The 23,989-nt window shown below is 35.5% G+C and overlaps 2 protein-coding genes across 3 annotated transcripts; both read right to left on the bottom strand.

Annotated features, from left to right (window-relative positions):
* Nucleotides 1-3,278: 3,278 nt before the first annotated feature.
* LOC132613874 (GPI ethanolamine phosphate transferase 2) lies at nt 3,279-16,182 on the bottom strand. Of its 2 annotated transcripts, XM_060328159.1 has the most exons (17): nt 16,007-16,182; nt 15,798-15,891; nt 13,076-13,120; nt 12,792-12,959; nt 12,637-12,721; nt 11,809-11,915; nt 11,444-11,524; nt 9,983-10,035; nt 9,794-9,896; nt 8,987-9,124; nt 8,340-8,436; nt 7,678-7,900; nt 7,488-7,572; nt 6,159-7,094; nt 4,778-4,870; nt 4,395-4,669; nt 3,279-3,868 (listed from the first exon to the last, which is right to left on the bottom strand). In XM_060328159.1, exons 1-17 carry the CDS (start codon nt 16,147-16,149, stop codon nt 3,745-3,747), a joined length of 2,850 nt encoding a protein of 949 aa, XP_060184142.1. In that variant the 5' UTR covers nt 16,150-16,182; the 3' UTR covers nt 3,279-3,744. The 2 variants fall into 2 exon arrangements, with proteins under 2 accessions (XP_060184142.1, XP_060184143.1); XM_060328160.1 differs by lacking the exon at nt 7,488-7,572 and having other exon boundaries at nt 7,668-7,900.
* A 4,135-nt stretch (nt 16,183-20,317) lies between these two features.
* Nucleotides 20,318-23,099, bottom strand: LOC132615324 (uncharacterized). The gene is made up of 4 exons (XM_060329909.1): nt 22,297-23,099; nt 20,994-21,140; nt 20,715-20,906; nt 20,318-20,551 (listed from the first exon to the last, which is right to left on the bottom strand). The coding sequence occupies exons 1-4, from the start codon at nt 22,915-22,917 to the stop codon at nt 20,480-20,482; spliced, it is 1,032 nt and encodes a 343-aa protein (XP_060185892.1). The 5' UTR covers nt 22,918-23,099; the 3' UTR covers nt 20,318-20,479.
* Between the last annotated feature and the right edge of the window lie 890 nt (nt 23,100-23,989).

Genomic DNA, 23,989 nt, shown 5'->3' with positions numbered 1-23,989 from the left:
GTGAAAGAATATGGAAAGGTCGCGTCTTCCCATCTATGTTAGGACATATATTTTTGCTAGTGGAGAGACGAATACGGGAAGGTGGGGTATTCTCATCTATGTTAATTAGGACAAACAATTTCAATGTTCTGCTCGTGGAGAGAGGAATACGAGCAAGTGGGGTCCTCTCGTCTATGTTAGGAAAAAAATTTCAATGTTTTGGTCGTGGAGAGAGGAATACGGGAAAGTGGGGTCCTTTCATCCATGTTTGAGAAGTCAGATTGAATTTTCATTTGGAGCAAGTTGACACAACCCTATTCCTCTAACAATGTCCTAGTTTTCATTTCTCCCAAAAAACAAAGTAAAATGTTCGTTTATAGGCCAAACTAGATATTTTATGTTAGCATAATTGCTAAAACTCCTCCACGTGCATTTCATGCGCGGCACGTGCATCCGGTGAAATAAATGGCTTTTATTTAGCCTTCCGGTATACAAAAATCTACTGACCCGACAAATCTAAATTTGTGTCATGTAGTTCATTAAGGGGTAAAATGTTCCTTACCAAGAAGTTTTCCATTTTTAGTGTTTGAAACCTTTGACTAAGAGTAAAGGGGCCCAACCATCCCACTATAATTGTTGATGGTATTTATCATGTTTATGCTACTAATAATTAAAAATATAACCGGATAAGGTAAGATAAGTGATAAGATAATTAACATGAAAGCGTATTTACGGCAATCTTGAAAGTTGTGTTGTTCAAGAAAGTGTTGAGAAGCAGTAAGATAAATTTTGATGGGTGTTGTTTGTTTCATATCGCCGCTCCATTTTTTTTGAAAATTTTGTTGTTGCAAGTAGTTTTGTAGACGAGAAAGAGATGAAGCTGGAGGGAGCTTATAAAGAAGTTTTTGAAGAGGTCGGATGTGAACAAAATTGGAAGTTTTTTACTTTTTTTCATGGACTATTTTGGACATGGAAATTCTTTAAAGGGCTTATTTATAAATGATTACTGTAAAAAGAGATAAATTGGAGTACTTATTTTAACATTATGAGAAGTTCAAATTTGGACATTATGATTGGGACAGAGGAGTATTATCTGCGGTGGTCATACTTTCTAAAATTTTAGTTTTAATGAAGAGGTGAAAATTTATTAACTAATGTATGGCAATTGAATATTCTTCTATTGCCCCGTAAATACTGAAAAATATAACTAACGTACTATACATAAAACTAAAGAAACCTTATGCACGATATGGTAAAGTTGAACTAATGATCTTTTTATTCAACATGCTAATTTAACAGTTTAACCTCAATTTCATCCACCATTAATATTATACTTAGTAGTTATGATAATCGAGGATGGAAGCAAGTGTTCTTCTTCATTTTATTTTCTCTAGAATAGGAATCTCTCATATTCTGCTCGTTGAAAGACGTATACGTGAGAGGTCCTCTCATTAGGAGAGAAATTTCTAATGTTATGCTCGTGGAGAGAAGAATATGGGAAGGTCGAGTCTTCCCATCTATGTTAGGACATATATTTATGCTAGTGGAGAGACGAATACGGGAAGGTGGGGTCCTCTGATCTATGTTAATTAGGACAAATTGTTTTCAATGTTTTGCTCGTGGAGAGAGGAATACGGGAAGTGGGGTCCTCTCATCTATGTTAGGACAAAAAATTTCAATGTTTTGCTCGTGGTGAGTGGAATACGAGAAAGTGGAGTCCTCTCATTTATATTAGGACAAAATTTTCCAATGTTCTGCTCGTGCAGAGAGGAATACGAGAAAATGGGATCCTCTCGTCTATGTTAGGACAAAATTTTCAATGTTCTGGTCATGGAGAGAGGAATATGGGAAAATGGGATCCTTTAATCTATATTCACTTATGTTTTAGAAGTCAGATTGAATTTTCAGTTGGAGCAAGTTAACACAACCCTATTCCCCTAACAACATCCTAGTTTTCGTTTCTCAAAGAAAACAAAGGAAAATGTTGGTTTATAGGCCAAACTAGATATTTTATGTTGGCGTAATTGTAAAAATTCCTAAATTTATTTGTTTGCCAAAATTAGAACTCCTTATAATTTGTGGGTACGATCTTTCAAAAACAAAAGTATGAACAAATTGAGCAGTTGTATTCATATCATCACTTTTTTGTACAAAGGCGGCTTAATAAAATAGGTAGCCTAAAGCTGAATCCTAATAAGAGGTCTAAAATATATTCAATAAAATCAGCTTTTGTGTGCATCACACGTGCATCTAGAGGGCTGCATGTGCATCTTGTGCGTTGCACGTGCATTTAGTGAAATAAATTGCATGTGCATCTCGTGCGTTGCATGTGCATTTCGTGAAATAAATTTAGTTGGAATTATAATGCGGGATCTAATCTACCCATATTTTCTTGGATCAGTACTTGATGGGCATGAAATAAACATTTGGAGCTTAGTATCCAAATAGATGTATATCTTTTCTGAAGAATATCACAAGTGTTATTTCTCATGCATGAGATATGAACATCGTTGGTTTTACCAACCAATTTCTTGACAACACTAGTTATGACTTGCTTGGTATAACCATGACTTTTTGATGGCATAACTCGGCCCGCAGCCAAGTAGTCCGCAGATTCTTCTTGTTGGTAGCTGCAATCACATTGTCATGTACCGTTACCGCTGTGTTGAAGAAAGGCGTACGTGGAAGAGCCGCAATTGAACAAACTCCATCTGTCCTCGACCCATACTTCCCGAATTCTCAACTATTTGTAGAGCCAGCTTTCATTTGATCTCTCTTGAGACATTGTTAATCTTAATTCTTAAATAAGATTTTATCAATTTTATTCTGAAAACTTATTTCCAAAAATGCAATTTTTATAAGAATTGTAAACATTATTCTAAAAGCATTATGCGTTTGAAAAATAATCAAAGTAGTTTTATCTAACTGAGTATACTAATTAAAATATTCTTATCTACTTGTACCGTTTTCCTTAAGATTTTTATTTTTAAGAAACTTTTGCGGTTAAGTTAATGTTTTTTTCATATTCGCATCACCTAATGACCTCAAATTATATTACTAAATAACAAGCCAAAAATATTTTTCATATGCTTCGAATTGTTCATATTTATTTTGAAGTTTTCTTTTATTTTTAAATTAAAAAATTGTACTTTTTACTTTAAAATACTCAATTTTTTCAAAAATTAATTCATAAACCTATAATAGTGAAAAATGGGAAACCCTTTGCTTTATCAGCTTCACCCTAAAGCCGGCACTGTTTCTTTAATCCAAATTGAGCATGAACAAATCTACATTATGTATCCAAATTGATAAAATAGCAAACTATAAAAGGAACACCACAATTTACAAATTAAAAGCCTTTCAAGACTAGAAGGTATGTGTTCACGGACTAAAACTTCCACACAGATATTACATTGAAACTGCCAAAACTCATTTTAACCTACGCGAAAATGGCAAGAAAACAGATTCGAACTAATAATCAACATCTGCATCTCAATGTTCTCAGTTTCCCATCAACCATTTTGGCCACTGAACAGAAAAAAGAATCATTTACCTGCTATGGTATAAGTTTTCCTATCAAAATTGTATTGGTTGAAGTGTGGAAGGCTATGGCGAAATCTAGCTTTCGGCGTAGTATGCTTCCTTCTAATTCACAACAACTTCCCCAGAATGTTTAGATCACCTTAAAGGCTAAAGCAACTGGCATACCTCTCGATGGAAGAACACTTGGATCCGGTTAGTTGTATGCCACGCTCTTTCTTGAGACTAGTCTGTATGAGTGTGCAACTTTTCTCGGGATGCCAATACCAAACAGATATAGATCACAGTTGAAGCTACAACAGATACACCAAGACAGACACAAACTGTCATAGCACAAACGTACATGAACCTGAACAAAAGAAATGTCACTCTTAATCTCCAAAACAAATTCAAAATGAGACAAATAACAGAGGACTTAAAAGGATAACTGGAATAGTATGATTGGCCAAGCTTCCAAGATCTACTTATTTTGAAAAGTGTTTTTTGAATGGGGAGTGGCAGTTCATGTTTGACTAATCAATTTGAAAAGCGTTGATGCCTATATTCGAGCAGTTACTTGAGCTTGGCCTAGGTTCTACAAGTACTTCTGCAGGAAAGCTATTTTTTAGCTACTGAAAAACAGTTTCTGCTACTGCTCAAAAACACTTGCAGTTTTCGAAAAGCTATGCCAAACACCTCAACTTTCTTAAATAAACATCTTTTTTATATATAATTAAAAAAAGCACTTTAGGCTTACCAGAAGCTTGCCCAAGCAGGCTAGAAGCCTAGAAAGAACAATAACTATTTTAAACAACTTGTCTTACAATGAAAGAGTTGGATATATGATGAAGCAAAATTTATACATGCATACTGATTGAACTTGTGGTGACACTTACTTGGGCGAAAATACGCTCCAAACAAATAAATGATTCCTCATTAGCAGCAACACAATTGTGTAAGATATCAAAAGGACAGAATTCAAGCCCAATGGGACCAGACAAGGAAAACCAAGTGTCCTCTTGAGCAACGATCCAAAGTCGCCTTTCTGGGAAACTATGAAACCACTTGCAGAAGAGTACATCACCATGCTAAGGAGGTATAACATTGGTGAAGCATACGTAATAATGAACATTAAGATGCCGCAAAGTACAGTTGAGTGATTCAAGACACCCTGGCAATCAAATCAACAGAGAACATAAGATTGGATGATTTCCGATATGAAGCACACAGAAAATTTAGTATGAAACACAATATTAAGATTTTTGCGCAAGAAACTTACAATAAAAGACCCAGCAACATCGATTGTAGCTAGGGTGTTGGTGTTGCCGAGACCAAAATGGCCTGCCATTCCCATAAAATAAAGTGCAGCAACCTGACAGGGGAAAAGGAGAAAAACAAGACTTGTGAAACTAGTATTGAGCAGTTATAGTATTAAGAGCTGTTAACCACATAAAATATTATGCATATTGAACAATAGGGGAACATGAACAGACTAATTCATGTTGAGGGTGTGTTAGGTATGAAGGAAGCGTTTTCCAATTTCCCATGTTTGATTGGTCAAAAATTTTGGAAAATATTTTCTATCGGAAAACAAGTTCCCACAAGTAGCATTCCACGTTGATTGTATCCTCCCTGCCCTCCAATACGCCTCATCTTCACCCCTATCCCCTAGCTTCCATCCTCACCACCCCACACCCCGTCCCCTCCCCCCCCCCCCCCCCCCCCCAACCCAACCCCCCATAGTATTTGTCTAGATTATATACAAATGTTTTTGGGACAATATTTTCCAAGAAAACATTTTGCTTCATACCGAACACACACTGAATGTCAGTGAACCTCGTTAGAATTATAGAAATTGATAGCAATGGAGAAGCTATACATCTATTTAGCTGTTCTAGAATCTAAGACAATTGATGTTACCCTCATCCAAGCAAAGGATATTTTCCTGCATTAGTACTAAAATAGATTGAGGATGAACAAAGATACTTGTTGAATTTCGTAATATGGAGCCTACAAGTTGATTCCTGGTCATTTTCATCAAATGAAGTTTGCCTTCTTCTTTTCTCTCTTTTTTCTTTTTGGATCATATTTTATTTGGCAATATTACTGATGTCATTGTTGTTTTGCTTTTTCTTTTAATCATATATTTATCGTCATCATTACTCCTTTTGTTCCCATTCTAACTATCCCTTTTAACTTTCCAATAGTCGACCAACTTTAAGAGAGATTAGTAATAGCATAAATCAAATTTTGACTATAAAACTTAAATATTTAGGGAGGAAAACCAACAAAAACATACCCAGTGTAATCCCACAACGTGGGAGCCAGGGAGGGTAGAGAGTACACAGAACTGACCCCTAACTTGGAGGTAGAGAGGTTGTTTCCGATATGCCCTCAGCACAAGGTAAAACAATTCAAAGCAGTTCGGAAAAGGAAATAACGGATAGAGAGTTATCTTTGATGTTAAAAAAACGTTTCATAATGTTTTGAATTCCAAAGCGGGTAATAATCTTTCTAGGGTTTTCTTCCTTCAAGAACAAGCTAGGTCAACTAGGAAGTTACAACTTGCTCGTGTATTTCAAAGACAAAGACGTCGTAAATTTCAAAAAGGAAGAAGCAAAACGAGAAACTTGGATAAATACTTAAAAGATCTGACTGACCTCAACCCATTGCCTTAGATGCTGGTTGGAAGTAGAACCATGACAAATGCTAGCTAGTACTTGTAGGAATAGAAATAGTACAGGCATTGAGTTTATAGGCTGCTGCAGCAATAGCTGTAAAAGAGACCAATAGTACACGTAACTCAAGCCAATCACATATGCAGAATCCCTAAAACATGAACCCCAAGCCTTTCTTTGGTGCACAGAAAGCGTATGATTTTGGAGAGGAATACACCATGGTACAGCAACAACGATACTAGTTGAACAGAAACCTAGGACTGCATAAATTATCTGAGCCATTAAAGTAGCATCATAACTACCTGTACTGAATGCAACATCTTGATATTTAGTGATATAATGCAGAACAAGCAACCCTGGGAATAAGTGCATCAAGGCAACCACAGTCACAAAGTTCTTTTTCAACTTTCGGGACCACAGAAGAGAAACTAAGCTTATGCTGATTAAGAGGTTCCCGGAAACCAGCTGGAACAATTTTATATAAGGGCTTCCTGCTTGCTCCAACCATTTTGAAATGTCAGGAAGATGAGTCCAATTAACACCACCTTGATGCCATCCTCTCAAAAATCTCCCAGAAATTAGAATCACAAAAGTTGACCAAATCTGGATATAATTATTTGTATTTTGCTGCATTACTTTTCGGAGAGATAACAAATAAAGCGAGGATGTCATGAAATGCCATATGTATTGCTCTTCCTCCACCAGAGAACTAGATCCCATGCTCATGACAACAATAATGATTACCACCACAATAAAAATTTCATCCAAATGCCGCCAGCTCAGGTAGTGATTGGCACTAGAAAACTGTTGATTCTGCTCAGAAAAAACTTGCTTCCCTAGAAGAAACAGAAGGCTTAGCAGTATCAAACATGAAACGAGCATAGCTGCTACTCCAAATATAAGCCGGCCAACAGGTTTCTGAAAAACATTAAATTAAAATTATAAGAACGTTGCAAAAAGGTACTCCCTCCAGTCCACAATAATTGATGTTTAGGCTTGGGCACATGGATTAAGGAATTCACTTACTCCTAAGATTAAGAGGGATTTTGACTAAAATATCCTTAATTATGTGTTGTATACATCTTTAAATTTGTACATGAATTAGGAATGTATCAAGGGAAAACGTGGGAAAAAGAATTAAATACCTTCTTGGTTTTGTGAAACATCAATTATTTTGGACCAACTTGTGAAGGCTAAAACATCAATTCTTGTGGAGTGGAGGGAGTAATAATATGGGAGAAAAAAATGGAACACTCTGCTCTATTACTTTCTGGAAATGCAAAAAGAAAACTTTTATAAGGTTAAACTCACATCAGTTGCTCTATGAGATAGCCACTCACTTGCAGTTCTTAAGAAATTATGATATGCCACAAGAGTACTGTGAAAATTGTCCTCACTAGCCAATCCACACGAAATATAAGAAAGCAACACAAGAATTAGCATTTTCCCCTAAGTTCTGAGAAAAAGTATATCAAATTGGATTTTACAAACCATCAACCACCTTTTCTGTTCCCCAGATTTGCGAGATCTCTGAAGATCTGCAGCCTTCATATACAAACAACAAAAGGTCTCTTCCAGACTACTGTAACCTCTTGTCCTCTCAGATTTATCATCCCTGAAGTCGTCGCATGAGAAGTTTTCACATACTAAACCAGGTAATTGCGCTTCAAGTAGCCTAAGCAATTGCCAAGAATTCAACTCCAATAACCTCAGCTGTTGGTCAACTGAAATACTTGAAAAAAAAATGAAAAAGAAACATGACTAACTTTATAAAGCCATATATAGTTTAAAAAAAGATGAGAATACATGATTTTAACAAGACGGTCACAAAAAATGACAGGACTGAAAATAATATTGGAAAGTGCCCCGTGTAAAACTGTGGTTACATCAATTAGCAATCACATCAGATTAAATTGCATTTAACTCCCATGATTAAACATGCCAAATTTTGTGCCACATCAACTACATGTTCAATCAGCAACAGCCAAAAAGAATGTAGTCGGAGTATATTAAATAAGTGTAGAACCATTACTGAAAAAGCGGAAACAATTCAGAAAACTAGACTAGTCATTTGATGTATTACAGGTAACTTGAACAATTATCACCAGAATATCAACATTCTATATGGCTCAGACATTCACAACATAAACTACCAAATCGGACCTGTTAACGATTTAAAAGTTTCTGCCATCAACATGCCAACATTGTTCTTCGGTATCGGGACACCAAAAAGAAGAGATAAAGTTGAAGCAAGGTCCACCTGAAACACCAGATTTACGAATAAAAATTGAATACATAATCTGTCTAATCAGTTTCAATTAAGGAAACCTGCAACTACTATCAGAGATATCTTTTTAAGAAGAAAATGAAAACTTCCTAAAGCATTCAATAAAGACTACGCCATAAAGGCACTACTTATAAAATTACTTTCAACAATACTTGTATTCCAAAAAAATTTAAAAAAATTTCAGACAAAACTTATTCTAGCAATTCATTAATTCCAATTTCTATTTTAATTCAGACAAAACGATTATTTGTGTTATTACATAATTTTTTATTAGCTCCCAAGCACAACATGGGTGAAACACTAGCTATATTTTGGAGACTTTGTGCTAACTTGGTTATTTCTTCTTAAAGCATACTAATCAGAACGGAGGTACTCCTGCACCTTAACCACCTAACACAAACAACTGTTTCTTGAAGAGAGCTGATACGTGCAAATGATAATAAATGGACAGTGATTTTAACTTCTACCAATGAAATAATCCATTAAATATAATGAATCAACAATAAAATTCATAGTCACCTACCTGGTTGGCTTTATTAGGATTGCCTGATGTACTTCCAAAAGTTGTTGGACCAATAAAAAGTGCCAAAGAGTCAGTTTCCTCAAATGATGATCCTCCATGATTTCCATTTTCAGTCATTCCATGGTCACTTACTACCAACTGCAGATTGGTGCATACCATAAACAAGACAAGGGATTACCACAGTTGGTATATTGAAATATGATGTTTGTTGAGTAACCAAATGATATCTTCAAAAACTAGAGGAGTATGATGCCTTGACAATTGCTCCACCATTCAACAGGAATATTAGGTGATGTGTTGTCACATTACCATATACAGATGTTAAAATAAACTAAAAAGAATAAATAATACTTAAATTTGATCAACATGTGGGTCAATATTGTTAAAGACTCCTTTGGAGGCGCTTAATTTACAGGTCTTTTTTACTTCTATGTTTCACTTAGTTGTAGTTTTTTCAATTCCTTTGTTCATATAATTTTTTTGTGCCTATATTTTTTTGTGTGAAGTACATGCATCCATTTTATTTTATTTCTCATTGCACTTTTCTTTAATAAATCTCACACTTTAATTACGCCTTTGCACGTAAAGCCCCAGTAGACTTTGGACTTTTTTGCATTTGACAATACTGATGTAGGATTTACATTTCTGTTTCTATGATCCAAGATACAGTTATATGTTTGTCACATTAGAGAAACTAATGGAATAATAAATACATGGTCTCTGACTTCTCTACTATAATTTTATCATGAAGAAAGCCTGATACACTTTAAGCTACACAACATTTGGAGAAAAGGAAGACACACAAACCAAGAGTGTCCGTCCTTGATCATTATTGTTGGTAGGTAAAGAATTTAGAACGATCGTCTTGATCACTTCATCCATCTCTCCGAGTTTGGGGGCCATCAGCACACTGTAAATAAACACCCGAAGAAAATGTTATGAATGAATTACCATCTTTTTTCTTCGGAATGTCAATGCAAAGTAACAGGGAAACACCTATTGCGCCCACCAAGATGTCCAACGTGATCCAAGCCAAGATAATGAAGAATCTGAAATAGTGCAAGCTTGTGTTAAATCAAGTAGTGGCAAACAAAAAGTAACTCCACAGAAAGAACCAGATGAACCACCAGCAACATGTTCATGGATCTCATATGATGCCACATTTAGAATATAACTGACCAACATAAGCCATATTCAGAAGGAAAATGATTTAGACGTCTGTTCAATAAGTTTACTAGTGTTGGTCGGAATTTCAAACATCACGCGGGCATGCTAATAAAACTGGCAATTAAAATGAAAATATAGTTGTTCAACGGAAGGAGATGACTATACATGTATGGCCTTAGAAAATAAGACTTAAGAATCATGATTCTGGAACATCTTATATGAAGACCAGTTCGATATATACTCAAGAAGGATAATCTGTTTACTTCAGCATCTCATAAGTGGTAAAAATAGTGACTATCATTACTGGCAAAGGCACTATGTCCTCACTAAACCAAGCAATGCTTTAGAAGCTGGGTTGGATAAACCTAAGCGACGAGGCCTTAGCGCTTTGGTCAAAAGCAAAACATGTAATAAAGAGCACTTCACATGCATAGCAAGTTGCCACTACACGAAGCCTTTAACACTTTATGACTGACAAAGTGAAGCCAGTTCGACGAAGTGTGCTCCATTCACTCACTTCTATCTAACTATCTATGCCAAGGCAAGACCTTGGGGCGAGAAGCACTCTTCTCTCTACTTGCGGCAATTGATCTGGATCTTTTCCTTCCATAGCTAACCAAAACTTAGATTGCCTCGGTTCATTGAAGGAACAACTTTTCAAATAAGCTAAAACATAATTTGCTAGGGATAGGCATTTTCTCAATCACATGTCAAAGTAAATTAACCTTGATGAATTACACACATCAATAATGATGAGATGACGATGGAACCTAGACAAAAGTACACGATTACGATGATCATTTCTCAGGCTGAGTTGGGATTAAAGGATAATAACTACTGCTACATTGTAAGACAGAAAGCCAGCAGTCGCTGCTCTTCTTCTGGTTGCTGCCACTGGGTATGCTCCTTTAATTCTATCATTTTGAGCAACTATTGTTCTCTTTGTTTTCTCAGTTGATTTTAAATGATAATATTTCCTTGACTGCAGTAAGGTTATATGTCAAATTCAGTATAAGGACTAAGCCCATATATACTAGATATTTGCTTGCCATTTTTTTTTTCTTGAAGACTGTGATGAAGTGTTGCTCGTTGCTCGCTTCCTGCTAAAAATGCCCTAGGAGCCTTGTAGCACCGTATTTCCCAAATTGAGGACCTCCTTCAGCCAAAGCAAAACCCAAAAGTCAGGATTGGGCCACATATGCCAAACCCTGATATTTAAATATCTACACATGCAACATTTAACTAGTTCTTAGGAAAACGTCTTAACAAATAAAGGGACAAATAGATTACCAGAAGACTCCAGTCAGCACGACTAAGTTCATCAACCAAATGTCGAGACACATTTTGATCTACTTGGACAGTGTCTTTAACCTGCAGGATGAATTCCACAAGCAGCTAAAAACTTCAACGTTTCAACACCAAGTATAAGCACTTTCCTATGTTTTCACAAATCAAGAAATTAAAGAGAATAAATGAAGGAAAAGATACTTAAAAACAATAAAACTGGAAATGGCACTAACTTAAAGGATGACATTGGGACAGAACAAACTACACCAGCAGAGGGGGAAAAATAGCAACACCATTACAAGAGCAACAGGAGAGAAAAAAGTTGTTGAATAAGAATGCTTCAAATTCCTGGTACTAAACAGACTTACAAAGAAACTGCTAACACCATCATGCCTCGAAAACATTCCAGGAAACAACTTAAGCCATGTCTCATCACCATGCATCACCATTTTCCAACCAACTTTTAGGAATTGAACTGTAACAGGAAGAGAAACAATGGGCCATGTTAAGGTATCTAGGATGTGCTTGGTATGGAGTTGGTCAAAATATTCTAACAAATATTCTCTAGTAAAACCGACTTCCTTAGTGGAAAAAGGGAAAACAAGTTACATAAGTGACATTCCAAGTTCATTGTCTCCTTCCCACACACACACACACCCCGACCCCCCACCCCTTGACCATCCCACCCTCCGCACCCCTGAACCCCCACTACCCACCCCCATAGTGTTTTGCTAGATTACATATAAATGCTCATGAGATTAAAAAAAAATTGCTTACTAGATACTCCCTCCGGATCAAAAAAAGAGTCCACTTAACCATTTGCACACCCCTTAAGAAAATACTAACATAGGTAATTTGACTAAACTACCCCTAATTAAATGGGCATTGAGATTTGATCATATAATACTTAATAAGGGCAAATATGGAAAAATAAGGTTAATTCTTTCTTGATTTGCTAAGTGGACTCTTTTTTTTATCCAAGAAAAAAAGGCTAAGTGGACTCTTTTTAGGGAGTAATAAGTAAGAAACACACTTGTTTTCCAAGAAAACATTTTCTAGGAAAAAAAAAAATTCTTCGTACCAAACACACCCCTGATCTGGAAACCACTTAATCAATTGATAAGATATAAGCCTATAACTTAAAAAGTATTTTCCACTTTATCAAATAGAATCTTAACAAGGATTTTCCAACTAACCAATTATGTTGTCATCCAACAGAGCTTGTGTGTTGAAATTGAAAGCAACATCTAAAAATCCCCCAACTGCACCAGAAACCATGGCCTACAAGCACACAGCTATTCAGAAGCCTAATTCTCGAAACAGAAAAGTTCTCTAAAACTAATTCGATTACCTTCAAGCGAGGCATTGTGACAGTAGGAGGTGCAGCCTTCGCATGATACCCGATTGCTCTCCCCTTACTCAATAATGATTGAGTATATGGCATAGCGTCCTTGAAAGCCTTAGGTGCAGGTTCACCATCTTTCCCAAGCACGAATTCGGCTGGAAGACCATCAATAACCTAAACAAATAGATTTTATCAGCAAAAATAGTAATCATGTTTTCATCCAGAAGTAGCCCTGAAGGATTCACTAGTAAAACATTTTCAAGCAACATTAAACTAATAAAACCACTCACCATGAGTATCAACCGGTCAAATAAAGGAGGCACCAAAGACAGTTCCTGCAGTTTTACCAAATTCAACACCATAACTGTTAAGGGCAATAGAGCACTTTAAAATATCCATTGCAAAAGCAACAGAAAAATGGCATCAACATGGTGTTGGACCTATATTTTTAGTCATGGGTGCTCAACTGACTTTAATTTACAATTATTACTTTCTAAGATTGGATGCTTAGTAAATATCTTTGTATGTTATTACAAGTTTCCAGTAACAAAGATTAAAAATAGTGTTTGGACAAAACATAATGGGTGCTTGAGCACCCAGTTCCGACATTGCATCAACAAGTACACCAGAAAACAACATGACATGCTATTGGAACAAACATTCCTGTAAAATTCTCAAACTTTCAAGAACGTCAAAAAATTTTGTGGTGACATGCCAAATTGTATTCATAGTAATGCACAATGATATCAATTTATTATACTTCATATAAATGGGATAACCAAAATGATATCTAAGCTGACACAACATGAATAAATTCTTTTTAGGGAAAACGGTCAAATTTACTCTCTAAGTATGGTTTATAGATTAAATTTGTCCTCCGTTAGAGTTAGGGTTGAATTTTCCCCTCCCGGTAACATACTTGTTAAAATTGCCGTTATTATGGATGGAAGCATGACTAGGAATCCTTATCAGTCCACACAGGCGCCACGTGTATAAATAAATTTGTTTTTCCTTTAAATCTTAGTGTAAAAACCATACCAATTAAATTTTGTCATGAATTTTCTTTTTTTATGAAAAAAGAATACAATGCCTAATCTTCTTCTCCATCAAACCACCACTACCCCTTCTTCTTCTCTGCCATCGTCATCGCCGTCCACCGTCGTCTACCGCCGCCGATTAATTCGCTAAAAGTAACCCCATTACTTTCCAAATTTTTTTACCCAAACCCATTAACCGGCGATGACAGTGGAACTTGAAATTCATGACTATGACAAAATATAAACAAAAAACATACATTCCGGGAGAAACACCACTTGGAGCAGAAGCACAGAAGACCCCTTTATCAGTATGTAAATCAACTTCAACAATGGGAATCCCGAATCCCTCTACTATCCAATATTTTCCTTGCTTTCACCTTCGTTATCACCTAAGGTACAGCTTTCCTCATACAATTAATTTGCTAAAAGTAAGCCATTACTTGCCAACTTTTTTACCCAAACCCATTAACCTGCTATGACAGTGGAAAGTTGGAAAGTAATGGGTTATTTTTAGTAAATTAACCGGCGGCGGTGGGCGATGACGATGGCGGAGAAGAAGATTAGGTATTGTATTCTTTTTTTTTTAATAAAAAGAGAAAATACATGACAAAATTTAATTGTATGGTTTTTACACTAAGATTTAAGGAAAAACAAATTTATTTATACACATGGCGCCTATGTGGACTGATAAGGAGTCCTAGTCATACTTCCATCCATAATCAGGGCAATTTTAACAAGTATGTTAATGGGAGGGGCAAATTTGACCCTTAACTTTAACGGAGGGCAAATATAATGTATAAACCATACTTGGAGGGTAAATTTGACCCTTTTCCCTTCTTTTCATTACAAATATGATCTTCTTAACCCGAAAAGATAACTCACCCACACAACCCCCCCCCCCCCCCCCCCCCGCCCAAAAAAAAAAAAAAAAAAAGACACCAACTTGGTACAAATATTTGAGCTGAGCATCTGATAAATTAGTTGTATTAAGGCAATAGAGCACTTTAAAGTATCCGTTGCAAAAGCAACAGAACAATGGCGTCAACATGTACACCGGAAAAACAACATGAATTCTATTGAAACAGACGTTCCTATAAAGTTCTCAAAAAGTTTCAAACTTTCAAGAACCTTTAAAAATTATGTGGTAACATGCCATATTGTAATCATAATACACAATGATATCAGTTGTATATACTTCATATATATAGGACGACACATTATCTAAGCTGACACAACTTGAATAAATAATTTTTTACTACAAATATGATCCTCTCAACAAGTACCCACGAAAACAACATGACATGCTATTGAAATAGACATTCCTGTAAAATCCCAAAAAGTTTCAAACTTTCAAGAACCTTAAGGCATTTTGTGGTTCATGGCAAATTGTAATCATAATAATACACAATGATATCAGTTTATATACACTTCTTATAAATGGGATAGAAAAGAAGATATCTGAGATGAACACAATATGAATAAATCCCTTTTAATTACAAATATGATCCTCTTACCCCAAAAAGCAACCCCCCCCCAAACCTCTCCCCCGCCCCGAAAATCCCATTAAAAGAAGCACCTTTTGTAGTAACCAGCGGAGGAGTCAGGATTCCTACTGAGGGGGTTCAAGAATATAAAGAAGTAAACACATGAAGAAGCCTGCAATGGGTTCAACATTAACCATATATGCATAAAAATTAATTTAACTTGTATATACAAGGTAATTTTTTGCCAAAGAGGGTTCGGATGAACCCCTAGGCCCAACCTAGCTCCAGCCCTGGTAGTAACATGCCAATGTATGCATAATACACAATGATATCGGTTATATATAGTACTTCATATAAAATGGGATAGCAAAAACAATATCTAAGATGAACACAATATGAATAAATTCCTTTTAATTACAAATATGATCTTCTTAACCCAAGAAAATAACCCCCCCCCCCCCAAAAAAAAAAAAAAGAAAAAAGACACCAACCTGGTACAAATATTTGAGCTGACTATCTGATAAATTAGTTGTATTATGAAACTCAGCTGAATCTGTTCCAGGTGGATAAAAACTCTCAACCCCACTGAAGAAAAAAAGAATCAAGAATAACAGAAAATCTCAATACAAATTACATAATTGGGTTTTCAAGAATGAAACTGAAAAATCAAAAAAATAAATTCTTTATATAAATTGAGTACCTGAATCCTGAGAGTGCTGGCTTAACAGGGAAGAAACCAAGAACAAAGAGAGCAAGACCAAATGCTTGGATTAAAACTGCTAATACTGTAATTATTGTTAATTTCTTGCATGTTAATGAAGATGAATCCATTTTTTTGCTCATTTTTCCTCTTCACTGTGTGTGTGTGTGTGTGTGGGGGGGGGGGGGGGGGGGGCTTTTTATTTTCAAGATCCTGAACTCTCTCAACTATTGGGTCATACCACTGAGCTACAGTTTATGTTTTTTTTTTTTGGACGTGGCACGGTGAATGAGGCGCCCTTCTTTTTTAATCGAAGTCTCGGGTTGAAACTTTGCGTGTGAAAAAAATTGATAGCGAGCGCTTCTCCCGAGCAAATACGGATATAGTCGAGCTCTAATGCGGATATCGAATACTGGGTGAGAAAAAAAATTGTTTAGATTTTTTTTATTATTTCATTATATTTATACTTTTACCAAATAATTATGGCAGGTTTCAAATACTCTTCCCTCCCTTATTTTACTAAGCATAAGATAGCGAAAAAAGAGATACTTCCCTGAGCGAATTTGGATATAGTCGAGCCCCAATAAGGACATCAGACACCGAGTGAGAAATCAAAAAAATTATTTAGATTTTTTTATATTTCATTATATTTATTCTTTTTTACTAAATAATTATGGCAGGTTTGAAATACTCTCCCTCCCTTATTTTATTGAGCATAAGATAGGGAAAAAAGAAATATTTGGACTTATAATTTTAAATATGTCATGATATTTTTGTAATTATAAAAATATATCATTAAAGACAAAATAGAAAGTTTAACATTAAAGTATTTTAATATATAAGAAAAATGAAAAAGATTTCTCTCATATTTTTTTTAATACTATATTACAATATACGATCATTTGCCTTTTCATCACTTTGGTTTGGAGCCTGTCTAGGGAGGCTTGCTTCATACAAAGTCGGACCATGGTAACTAAATATAGAGAGGAGGATCTTTAAATTGATCAAGAATAAAATATTCATTCTAGGTATGTGCTACTTTCCTAATCAAAAGATAAGATAACACTTCTTCTTTCAAATTGACAAGGTCATCTTGCTGAATCCTACACATGTTACTTCAAAATATCTTAGTATACTGGTTCACTTGTGTCATTTTAGGGTACGGACAAATTATTGGAAGAATCCCCTTACCAATTCGAAATCATTTTTTGCCAACAAATTAAATAAGGAAGAGTGTCACATGTGGCTGGCTTTGTATGCTAAGTGTGCAATTACTCACACATTTTAGCATTCACTTTTACATTTTACTTTATTATTTATCTTCATGTCCCAAAAGCAAACAAGTAAAATCCATTATGTTTAATTAGATCTAACGAACAACCAAATGACCCCTCAATGCGCACAATGAGAAGTCAATATTCATCAACTAGTTAATATTCTTCAACAACTAATAATGGAGACTTTTCCTCACTTGTCGTTAATCTAATAATTTTATCCAATTAGTTATCACTACGCTCAAAGATAAATGTTAAAAATTAAAAATAAAATAAAAAGGAAAATATTTAGTAATGGCATACTACAATATTGTTACTATTATCGTTCTATGTTTAGTGAGACATCTATTAAGAATCTTAATTTTTCAAACGTACCGAATTGACTTGATAAAAAGAAAATTTGTGACAACGATGACTACACGGAAAAGTTTAATTGTGGACATACAACTATTACATAGCTAAACTACCTAAAACACTACATAGTTAGGTTCCTATCAGAGCTACTACATTCTGTCTATAGGGATGCATGCTAATCAAAACATTACAACAAAAAGAAATGGGCTGCAATCATAGTCCAGTGGTCGTTGGGCATTGTCGATAAGAGAAGCTGATGCAGTCATTTTCACTCAACGTTGGAAAGTTTGTAACGACTGATCTTTTCCTAGCGTGGAGTTGATAGTAGTCGATGGGTTAACAAAAATATCGACACTGCTTCCAAATTCCTTTTCAAATTCCAATTAAGCCATTGCATCCGCTAGTTGATTTTGCTCCCTGTAAACATGGCCAAGTTAGGGCCTATCGAGCTCGTTCAACAATTGTCTGCAATCAGCCAAGATAGAGAAAAATAATGAGTTATCAGTTTCCAGCATCTGAATTAGGTCCATGGCATCTACTACTTCAATTTTTAGTGGTTGTGGCTTATATATTACTGCCAGTGATAAGCCCTGCAAGAAAGCACGGATTTCTGCTTCCACTCATCTATTGGCATTGATTGTACCAGCAAATCCAAGGTGCCAGAGTCCTGCAGTATTTCTAAATATACCACCTATTCCACACTTGTGAGTAGAACCTTTTTTTGCACCATCAAATTTTTTTAATTTGGAAAAGCCATCCAGTGGTGGATGCCATTTGAAATATAAGGGCTGAGAAGGGGCAGGGGGCTTGGCATTTGTTGATAGATAGTAGTATTCACAAGCCCTATTGATTACTGAATGTATTTTAAGCTAATTGAAGCATTGGTTTCTCAAAATGGAACTTGTTTCTATGTAGCCAGATGTGCCATAGGCAAATTAGGATATAGGAGGGTATTTGACAAGTGGATGAGTGAGAGTGCTGATGAATTTTTGAAGCCAGGACGAAGGCTCATTAGTGGAGGATTCTAAATTGGTTATGCCCAGAGATTGCCAAATGCTTAGTGCTTGAGTGTAATGAAACAAGACATGTGGCATTGTTTCAGGAACTTGGAGTGGACATCTAGGGCATGTAGAAGAGGCGGAGCTATTGAGTTTATAAGATAGTCCAGAGTTCACAGTCGATCATGACTGCATTGCCAGATGAAGTGTTTTATCTCTGGAGGCACCTTTAGCCTCCAAATCCGTGAGAAGTGATCTTCAGATAGGACGGCTATCATTCAAATAACAAATTCTTTGAATAATTAAAACTATCAGATACTCTGATCACTACTCAAAGTAAAGGGCTTATTATAACAGAGAGATTGAAATAGTCTAAACAAGTACTAAACTTAGAAAAGTAAAATCCAGGTGATATAATATATGATAAAAATACTTGAATTAACAAAGAGGTCAGATTAAATATAAAACTAAAGCACTAAGCTACAAAGGATAGAAGCCCAACCAAGACCAAATATCAAAATACCTTAAACTACAATGATGAAATCTCAAACAGTATGAAATTTGAATAACTACAGTTCAAGTACCTCTTCCTTTCCTCCAATGACATCCCTATCCAGCAGCAAGCCAAAACAAAACTCACAGCTTGGCAAACCAACAAAACTCACTCGGCTCGAGGCAATCACTTGAATAGGGCAGGGTTGATCGATTTACATCAAGCTTCCCTTACCAGGAGCGCATCTGCACAATAAAGAGAGCACGCACCACAATCCTACTGTACCTCGGCCTTTAGCTTTCACTGAGAACAAGAGATTACTTCCAGCTAGCTTTTTTTCCTAACCCCGCCTTATCTATGTAAAGTAATTTAATTGGGTTTCTTGCTAGATTAGATATGCTAAAAGCTAACTGCCCTTTACCTTCTTCATACCTCGTATACTCTTTCACCTAATTCATATCTCATAAGAATATTAGTGAGTCCGCCCTAATTTCACCTAATTTAGTTTCAAACGTTCTCAGCAATTATAGTAGAATGATGTAGCTGTAAAAGTTCTAGAGTTTGCTGTGGCCACATCTAGTTATTCAATGATGACGAGCCCTAACTCTACCAGAAAGAGAAACAAGTAGAATATTACGATTGCCTTAAAAAAGGAAAAGAGAAAAGGATATAAATTTCGCTCCAATTTGCATTAAAAAACTCAAGATAGTTTCATCATGCCTATGCCTATGATCTAAAGGAACCTCGTTCCTTAATTCGAGGTGGCTTCGCTTAATGAAACTCAAATAGGCATCACCAAACCTTTTCAAGTCTCTAAAAATTTTGCTTTTATAACTAAAAGAGTCCCTGAATCAAACTTGGTTGGACTGGCAAGTAAAACCTCAATAGATATTGGAATGACAAAGAGTGAATGATAAATAAAGAACCAATTGTTTTATGAAAGTTGTACTTCTCTTAGTAAGATGTTGAGTTCATCCTCTTATCTTGCGTCCAAATGCTTAAAGCTTAACAGCAACAGTTAGTAGCCTTAGAGCTCGTTTAAAGCAAAACAACTCCTATACAATAACCATAATCACAAAAGTTATCAGATACTTCAAATAACAAACAGATCTCGGATCACTTCCCAAAGTAAAGGGCTTGTAACTAGAGAGATTGAAATGTTCTCAACAAAAGTACTAAATTTAGAAAGCTATTGTCCTGGTGATAGTATAGCTAATACTTCAATCAACAAAGAGGCCAGGTCAAACATCATAGTATAGCACTAAAACTTACAAATCATAGAATCTCAACAAAGACCAAATTTATATAACTTAAACTACAACGATGAAACCTCAAACAGTCCAAACTTAAATAACTAGAGTTCAAGTGCTTCCTCTCTGGGCAGCAAGCCAAAACAAACATCGCAGCTTGGCAAACCAACAATGGCCTGTAAATTAGTTCGGAGAAACAAACCAAAGTAAAAGTTAGCTATTGTTCACAGAAAGCAAATGCCTATAGTTACCATTTCCAGTCCATTCTACTCCATAAAAAACAAATAAAGAATTCATTTAGAAATGACCTATTTCACCTAACGAACACACAAAAAATACCTCTTCTTTAGGCCGGCAACAGTAGATAACTTTATCATCATCATTGAGGATACTTTTACCAGCATGGATTTGAAAAGTCTCGGTAGAAGTACCAAGAGTTAGATTTAACACTTTCACGGTCATCCAATATTGATAGTATGAAGTCACCGAATGATTCACTTTCTCAATCTTCAAAACCTTGTATTTGGTAACCTGCAAGGAGAGTCACTATTAGTTGAAAAATAAAGGGAAGGATAGTCGGGGACAAATCACAGAAAGCAAGTTAAGGTGTATATATACATTGCACTCTTTCTCATTATATTCTTGGATAGCACGGTTATCCAGTTCCATCAGTAACTCAGCCTTGCCATTGAAATCATGATGTGGTGCTAATGGTCCTACTGCAGCACCAAAAGGCGAAGGGGGATGGTCGTCAATGTCAAAACACTGTCAAAGAAACCAACACTAGAGTGAGTGATTAAGAGTATCCAAATCATAAGGCTAATAAAAGAGTTTTGGGCTAAAAACATCCCTGACTATGGGCCAAACATAGGTTACATCCTTGTGCTATAATAATGAAAAAAAGCATCCCTTATCTATCCCAAAGTTGCAATATTCATCCTTCCGTTAGTCTTTGTCAAGAAACTATTTCCTTCTGAATAGCCTAGAATATTGGGAAGAGAAATCATCTACGTGAACTCTTCTACACCATCATATTTTTTGTGATACCAAATTTTATTACGGATTCCTAAAGTCAGGAGGATTCATGATTAAGACACAATCGCTAAATCAATTTATCAAAAAAGTTGCTCAAAAGAGATAAATATCAAAGAAAAAGTTCCAAACTGAAGAGTGAAGAGCATATAGAATCATAATTCTGAAAAGGTGTTGTCAATTTTAGTTAAACTTTTTCATTATCTCTCCAATACTAAAAGAAGCTTCAGTGGTAATAACAAGTTTATCCTCATATCTTCACCAAAGAAAGTGTGTCAAAAAAAAAAAAAAAAAAAACATTCTCATGCTTTCATGAAAGACCACTGGCCGTGGACAAGCTAATATCACCAAACTTGTTGGTGGTACAACAAAGTTCAACACCGAGTTCACCAAATCCATTCTATCTATAAGCTCTTTTCCAATTCCTTCAGAAAACTGAAGAAAACAAGCTAGTTCCCCGAACAAGAGAAGTGAGGAAAAGGGTTAATTAATTTTGATGTTGGGTTCTAGTGCAACTGTGGGAGGATGTTGGATAGCTCAAGATTTATTGCAGAAGACAACTGGAAAGGACAGAACAGGAAGATCTCTGGGAAAAGCATATGTTTTATGTAGCCATTAGTTTTTTGACAAATCTAACAGAAGGATAAATATTGCAACTTTGGGATAGATAAGGGATGTTTTTTGTTGATTAATATGGCACAAGGGTGTAACCTAGGTTTGGCAGCCCAAAAGTCTATCTAAATTGCCTGTTATAGCAGCCAGTTAAGTTTAAATCAAAAATATAACACAGATTTAATGCCAAAATACAGTTCCCAGTTAGACATCACAGGTAATTCATAGAATTAGTGAAACAGGCAGAAATTTGACCAACATGAAGGGGAAACATTACATGGGATTGACGAATCTGACGTTTGTATGCAAGCCAAACTGGGGCAAACTCTGGGGGATATGGTGGTTGGAATCCACAGGATTGTTTGTCACACTTGCAATATGGGGTTAGATACGACCCATCGAGACATCTTCCTTGTGCTGCAAGTTGTTGTCGCTTCTCCTCCCTTGACATCACAGTACTACTGGTACTAGTAATACTAGTACACTGTTGTCGTTGTTGTTCGAACTGTAGAACGAGGTCAGGGGTGAGAGGAACTGTTTGCCTCTTATCCCATGGTAAAGGTGGGAAAGATGGAAGGTTTACTTTCATCCCATATGTGAATCGACGTTCCTCTTCCTCTGTTAAAGGCCTCTTTTGTAATATATCATACTTGCATTCAAACTTCTGCCCGAAGTCAGGCATCACACCACATCCTGGTCCAAATGGGAAAAAAGGAACATCAGATAATGGATTCTCAATTGCTTTTTTCTTCATCTCTAAGTATGTTATCCTCTCCTTCTTCTTCTTCTCCTCCTCCGGTGTCAAAGGAATCTCTTCTTGCCCCTTTGATATCATATTCATAAGCATCTCCCTCTCCGCCTCCTCCTCCGGTGTTAAAGGACTCCATTCTTCGGCCATTTATCAGTTGATTTTTGCACATACAACCTCTCCTACATATATTAGGTTGAGCCGATGAAGCCCTTTAATAGTATTGCATGAGCCAAAGGATATTGCATGATATAGTGATGTCATGGAAAAATGTCAAGGTCTGACCTTTTTTGTACACAACATTACTGATAAATAAAAAGTTATATTAAATAAAAAAATAGATTAAATATATAATTAAGGTTATTTGTTGAGTCAACTGAGGTCTTAAAATATATACTCCCTCCGTCCCATATTAGTCGGCCACATTACTAAATATAGTCGTCCCAAAATACTTGTCTATTTACAAAACCAAGATAGAATTAATTAAAGTTTTCCTATTTTGACCGTAGCATTAATTGTTTTTCAAAGTAAAAAATATTGATTGGAGTATAGTTTATTGGAGACAGATAAGGGTAATGTTGTAAAAGTACACTTTTATTTATAATTTCTTAAAGAGTGTGTAAGGGGAAAAGTGAACAAGTAATATGGGACGGAGGGAGTATATATGTATATGTTTAGACCTAAATTTCCAATTAAAAAAATAAAATAAAATAAAAAACTAGCCCCATTGTACACTAAGTGAAATGGTTTAATATGTTAAATTATCACTTAAGTCAATCAAAAAATTAAATGATAGGACATATAAATAGATAAATATAATTCATAACTCATTACAATTCTTGATTATATGACCATATATGTATAATGTATGTAACTACAATTCATAATTAGATGTATGTGCCTGTGTTTCATTGTTATTGATAATAATACATATATATATGTATGTATGTCATTGTGATTCATCATTAAACGTATCATACAGGTGTAGTGTTTTTAGTTTTATAATTCATAATTAGATAAGATGTACCCCACTTTCTTTGATGTATTTAGAGTTCCACTGTTGATTAAACTCTTCGTAAATCGCACAATCTTTGTTCACCATCTTTCAACAAACCATATAAATGCGAAGTTAGCCCCTCTACTATTAAAAAGAAGAAAAAAAAAAAAAACAAAAAAAAAAAACAAAACTTGTATAGCATTAACCAAGATGAGAGCTTATATG

The sequence above is a fragment of the Lycium barbarum genome, chromosome 10 (assembly GCF_019175385.1).
Source record: "Lycium barbarum isolate Lr01 chromosome 10, ASM1917538v2, whole genome shotgun sequence".
Classification (NCBI taxonomy): Eukaryota; Viridiplantae; Streptophyta; class Magnoliopsida; order Solanales; family Solanaceae; genus Lycium; species Lycium barbarum.
The sequence above is the reverse complement of the archived record's forward strand: the minus strand, read 5'-3'. Positions and strand labels throughout refer to the sequence as shown.